Source organism: Triticum aestivum, chromosome 3B (assembly GCF_018294505.1).
Source record: "Triticum aestivum cultivar Chinese Spring chromosome 3B, IWGSC CS RefSeq v2.1, whole genome shotgun sequence".
Classification (NCBI taxonomy): Eukaryota; Viridiplantae; Streptophyta; class Magnoliopsida; order Poales; family Poaceae; genus Triticum; species Triticum aestivum.
The window spans coordinates 2,262,567-2,268,518 of record NC_057801.1 but is presented as its reverse complement, the minus strand read 5'-3'; the positions used below and the strand labels follow the sequence as shown (position 1 = coordinate 2,268,518).

At 42.5% G+C, this 5,952-nt stretch overlaps 1 protein-coding gene across 1 annotated transcript; it reads left to right on the top strand.

The window, feature by feature from the left end:
* The first annotated feature begins 1,157 nt into the window (after positions 1-1,157).
* Positions 1,158-4,920, top strand: LOC123068156 (uncharacterized). The gene is made up of 5 exons (XM_044490631.1): positions 1,158-1,289; positions 1,415-1,600; positions 2,436-2,828; positions 3,513-3,572; positions 4,434-4,920. The coding sequence occupies exons 1-5, from the start codon at positions 1,263-1,265 to the stop codon at positions 4,680-4,682; spliced, it is 915 nt and encodes a 304-aa protein (XP_044346566.1). The 5' UTR covers positions 1,158-1,262; the 3' UTR covers positions 4,683-4,920.
* The last annotated feature ends 1,032 nt before the right edge of the window (positions 4,921-5,952 follow it).

Here is a 5,952-nt window from a genome sequence, read left to right as displayed (position 1 = left end):
GCCGTCATCGTCCGATCTGGTAGACCCTCTAGGGTTTCTCCCGGAACTTCCAGATCAGGTTGACGTGACCTGCAATGATGATGCCTCGAGAAGGGAATGATGTCCGAGATGCCGCTATCGTCCACCAAGACCGCAGTCATGCGCGATTTTCACCGGAAGCCACGTCGTCCCGATCTCGCGGCTGGCTGGAACCGAGCAGAACCTCGCCACGAAGACGTACGTCACCGTCGGTACTCCTGCGGAGATCCGACATCTCCTCGCAGGCCCCTCCGTGCGCCGCGGTCGGTGGAAGGCCTCCCCGCGGCGGATCTGATCGGGGCGTAGGATCCGCAGTCACCGCCGTCACCATCGGGGAGACGCGCCGCCGAAGCCCACGTACGCCCGGCGCTCCTCTCGACCACGTTGTCCCGTGTCAACCAAGACGAGAAAGATGGGGAGAAGCCCCGGCGCTGCCCAGCCGGCCAGGCTTTGCCCGGCGGCGCTGCAGACAGCGGCGAGGAGGGAGAGAGGCGGAGGAGGTGCGTGAAGCGGAGGCTAGGGTTTCCCCCCGGGTCACCCACGGGGGGCGACGCGAGGTTGCTCCAAGGACATGCACAACTTTTATAGGTTATTGCAACACATACTCTATAGGTGTATTTTTTGTAGACATTGTCCATTAGCACTAACCACATCCAGTGAGCATCGTATTATTGTCTAATTCTATTGTTCTACTACTCCCTCGGATCCATATTAGTTGTTGCTCAAAACCGATGCAGCGACAATTAATATGGATCGGAGGGTTGTAGTGAAGAGCAACAATGGCGAGGTACAAACGGCGGAAATCCCAGCTCCCACTTGCGCTCAATCATGCATGCATGTCGTTCCTGTATCGATCGTGCTTAACCAATGGATCCACGTCCACGCTGCTGTCACCCCTGTCCCGGCATTGAATGCCGTGTCGCGCATTTGTACGTACGTAAACAGCGGCAAGCAAAGATCCGTTGATATTTCTCCATCGGTGCTTGAACCCTCTCCAACCAATAGGATGTGTACGTACATCATCTCACTTCTGCAGCCACATATACCTCGTATACACACACACACACACACACACACACACACACATTTTTAAAAATATTTTCAAGATCCCTATATATACACGTAGAGGTAGAGTATTTCCCAAGCTCCCATAGGCCACCTTGGCTGGCCCTTATCCGTACACGTCCATTTAGACCACGCCACGCAAGCACTTGTTCTTCTTCCTCCATTCTCATTCTGCCACCATGAAGCTAGCAGCTGCCTGCGCCTCGGTATCTTCTTCTTCTTCTTCTTCTTCTTCTTCTTCTTCTTCTTCTTCTTCTTCTTCATTTTTATTGCATTTCGATCCACACCCATTGACACAGACATTCTGATCGATCTCTACCCCCTGAGCTAGATGGAGGTGAAGGCGAAGCCGGCGAGGGGCGGGAAGAGGACCAGGGCAAGCGTCGGCACGGCCGGGACGCCGACGGAGAAGCTACTGATGGAGAAGAAAGACTCGGAGAAGGAGAGGCGGCAGCGCATGAAGGCGCTCTGCGACAAGCTAGCGTCCCTCATCCCCAAAGAAGACAACCCCCACGCTGTAAGAACAAAGAACACACTTCTCTTCTCATGTTCATTTTTTTCTCATTACCTATAGCTATAACTGAATAGTCTCCAATTCTCCATGTTTATATCGTGATCTCATCCCCGAGCAGATTTAATTATAGCCTCATAGGTGAGAAAACCATTAAATTTAATGGCCACTAGTATTGTCCTTCTCATCACATGAAATATCGTACTCAACGGTAGCTAGCAATTCAGTTCTACAGGCAATAAGTTTTCTTGGAATGTGCTGCTTTCCTCGACCGAGTTCATTTTTCCTGCCATACTCTGAAATGCAGCTCCAAGTTTTCAGGAAATAACTAACTGTCACGTTAGAAATACGAAGTCTTTCCGTCTGCAGTTTGCAAGCATTATTATGGCCATCTTGCAATCTTGCAAAACTCCTCCAGCTCTGAATTCGCATGTCCACAAATAAGAGAATGCATATAATATTGCTTTATGCAGTGCATCAATGAGACGGGATGGCCCATGTGGCTGTTCATGCCAAACATTCTCAGATAATAATAAGAGTAACTTCACTAAAGGGGCTTGCTAGCTAATAATGAATCGACAATGTAGGACGGCAACATTTAGAAAGTAAATATCAATTCGTAATGGAGAGGAAGATAGTATGCAGTAAGATCTTGAAGATAATTTACGAATTAAGTCACTTCCCCAACATCAACTAACGATGCATAGACCAGAAAGTTATAACTCTTCCATTGTCTTGAAAAGGAATGGCTATCTGAGCCCAAGAAATCATGTCATCAAAACTAAAAAAAAGCTCCTGTATATAATCTGTTCACATTATTGTGCATTAAATGTGTTTGTAGGATACAGTGACCCAACTAGGCAGCCTGGATGTGGCCGCATCATACATCAAGAAGCTCAAGGAGAGGGTAGATGAGCTGCAACGTAAGAAGGCCTCAATGCAAGCCATGGCTACCTCACGGGGAGTTAATGACATCAGAACGCCCACAACCACCACAAACACAAGTAGCGGTGCCGGGTCACTGGAAGGAGAAAAATATTTGGAGGCATCACCAACAGTAGTGGAGGTGCGACAATCCGACGAATCAAGCATGGAGGTGCGGCTGATATGCAGCACGAAGAGACCGATCAAGCTCCATGAGGTGATCACCATTCACGAAGAAGAAGGGGCCGACATCGTCAACGCCAATCATTCTGTTGCTGGCCACAAAATATTTTACACTATACACTCCCGGGTACGTACATATGTAGGTATAGTCTTTATATTTGCAACGTATAAACACATCTATGCTGCAAAATGTAAGCCACGCACAATTCCTTGGATCCAAGTTTTGACAAATAATTAATTAGACCAATAAATATGGGTTATGTGGCATTAAAATTGTATCACTGGATTCATATCTAAAAAGCATTAGTTCCTGAAAGAAATGATTTTTGTGGCAAAAAAAAACTTTCATTTTGGAACGTTGGCTCGATAGCCTTACGAAAATATGTGTTAAAATTTATTTGAAGGGTACTGTTTGTCCTAGTGTAACATTACGCTGAATTAATGAAATATATACAAGAAAAATGCACATAATAAAACATGAGAGTGTTTCTGTCAAAAAAAGAGAGGATGCTGCAGATCCATAGATTCCTCTCGAATCACTTTCCTAGGCTGTAGAAACATAGAAAGAAAATAAACAAGGAGAAAAGCTAGCCAAAAATTTGAATATGACCTTAGATGTACACACTTGCCATGCAAATCCTAATAAAATTCCTTTGTTATTCGTCCCTCCATACTGGCTGGAATGTATGTGCTAAATTTAATTAGATGCAATTGGCTTTGTTTCCATCAAGATATAAAATTATGATGTTATCTATTTTGCATACAGTTAAGTTAACTAATTTCATAAATTTCTCCTTTTGTTATTATGCAGGCCTTCAGCACAAGAATTGGCATAGATGTTTCAAGAATTAACGAACGACTGAGAGCATTGGTATGATAGTAAATGAATCTGTGCACACACTAAAATCCACACATAACTGTATTTAATAAACATCCTACAAACAGTTCATGATATCTATTTATTAATTGACTATGACAGGGGATGGAAACGCCTTAAGTAGCTAGCTAGTGTCTTCTCCATGTTAATTTTACAATGAGGTCGATGTATGAAGAAAATGTTGATCATCCTTCGATCTATAATCACTTGCTATAATTTACAGTTACCTGTTTTTGGCTATTATAGTATGTTGTACATGTTAAAATATAAAATTTTAAATGTGTTCTATTTTATCTCTTCCTCCAATATCCAGTGTTGCATGAGATGAATAGGCTTGTTTTGAATATCGAGGTTGAATAGAATTGTCAGTTATAGCCCCAACAAAATACAACTTACATCTCATGTCTTTGGTGCAATACATTGATTGAGCCCTAGCACCGGCATCCCCAACCAATCTGCTATCACTAATTTGTATGGTACGGTATTAGAGCCGCCTCTCCAATATGCAAAGATCTTTCGGGTTCACGGGCAATCGGCAAACATGAGGAAGAACGACCTACCGGCAAATTACTCTTTCAACAAAGTAAAAGAACTCAATGATACAATGGCTTTAGAAGGATCCCCTCTCGCTGAAGAGCATGCACTCTCATATATGTTTTGTGACCTCAGTTCTGACTACCCCCATGTTATCATTGACTCAAAACAAGTTGGTGTTGCTTGGTGAGATATATTCTCATATGAACTCTTTTGAAACCATATTGGAGAAGAAAAATCTCTCATTCTTGGTAAAATTTTCATCCAACCTTGATCCGTGCAATCAACATGGTGGTGATAATTGAGAAAATGAACATGCAGGATGTGGTGGCAGCAACAACGATCAGCATGGACAAAAAAGGTGGCAACAATCATTGTCAATACTCCAACTGTGATAATGGTGGGTGCTCATGCCTCCAACGTTCCAGCAAGATGGGCCCTCCCTCCCTAAAGGGTTCGAAGCTCTTAGACCATATCTTTGAAGACAACGATAATCAACCTCCCAATTATACGACAACCTACGACATCGATACAAACTCATATGCAGGTAAGGGAGCATGGACAACATAACAAGTGACCTAAATCAACTCACCTTCCACAACTATTGCAAGGGGGAGTATCAACTGTACACAACCAACATGTGAGGAATGCACATTAGTCATGTTGATTACTATAGAATTTGTACTTACACCAATAGCCACCATCTTGATAATAGCCATCATGTTCCTAAGGCTGCAAAAACACTCTTTTATGTAAATCAACCCACTTAATGGGTATAATGCTTTTTATGGAATTTATTATGAATAGTTTTTTATAAGGCATATGCAACGAGGAGAACTTTTTTGAGAACCTTGTAGAGGACTCTCTAACCTATCAATAATTGCCAGTCTTGCTAGGGTCAATATCTTGCAGCTACGTACGCATCTTCTTCGCATACATGGCATAGTCAAATATGCCATCGACTTTCCCATTGGTATAATTTCACTATCTTAATAATCTCCTACGTTTTTGTGGTTGTCAATAGGCAACAAGTCATCTTTCTCTCTATTCTCTTGAACTTGTTTTTTTTTGGTATATCTGGACACACTCCCAAATATGTTCAGGGTCATTTTAGTTTGTAAGATTTATGGATGATTATAGTAATTTTGGTTGGATTTATCTTTTCATATGAAAAAGATAAGGTTTCAAAACTCATTGCACAATTAGAAGCACACTAAACGGTTGCTTTCCAGGGAGATAATAATCACACAAAGTACACAGTAGAAAATTTTAAAAATCTACACAATTCCAAGGAAACGATGAATGGTTCGTCTTGTTGGCTAGGGACATAATAGCCATGCAAAGTGATTCGGTGGAGTATGCCAAAAAAACTTAATATTTTTTTAACAACATGGGTATTTTTTTAGTGGATATGTGTATCTCCTCTTGTGGAATACCATACGGATAGTACGGACCTTTCACTCCTCAATGAGTCTCCCATAACCTCAAGGTGTTGTACTTCAAGCACCTAAGTGGGATCTGTAGAGGTGATAAGGTTAGGAGCGTGAAAATCAGGAATCTTAATGTTATACGGAGTTACGCTCTCTATATATCAAGGGATCTACAATGCATAGAGGATTCCAGATAAATATTTACAAGACTACCACTTCTGGTAGGTCTTTTACCCATTTGGGGGCCTGGGTAAAACCGTCGATCTTTGTCCTCTCCAGCCTAGTTCTCTTTGTGCACCACCCATCTCTTTATTTTCTTATGTTGTTACCTTCATATCGTATGGTCATTGAGCCATTATTTGTCAATATAATCATGCATGTGTCATATCCACATAAGTGTCAGCAGAATA

Excerpts from the sequence above, each read along its gene's own strand:
- LOC123068156 (XM_044490631.1), top strand. The coding sequence starts at position 1,263 with ATGAAGCTAGCAGCTGCCTGCGCCTCG. Across the intron at positions 1,290-1,414 it reads TAGCAGCTGCCTGCGCCTCG|ATGGAGGTGAAGGCGAAGCC; the intron begins GTATCTTCTTCT and ends CCCCTGAGCTAG. Across the intron at positions 3,573-4,433 it reads ACGAACGACTGAGAGCATTG|GATGTGGTGGCAGCAACAAC; the intron begins GTATGATAGTAA and ends ATGAACATGCAG.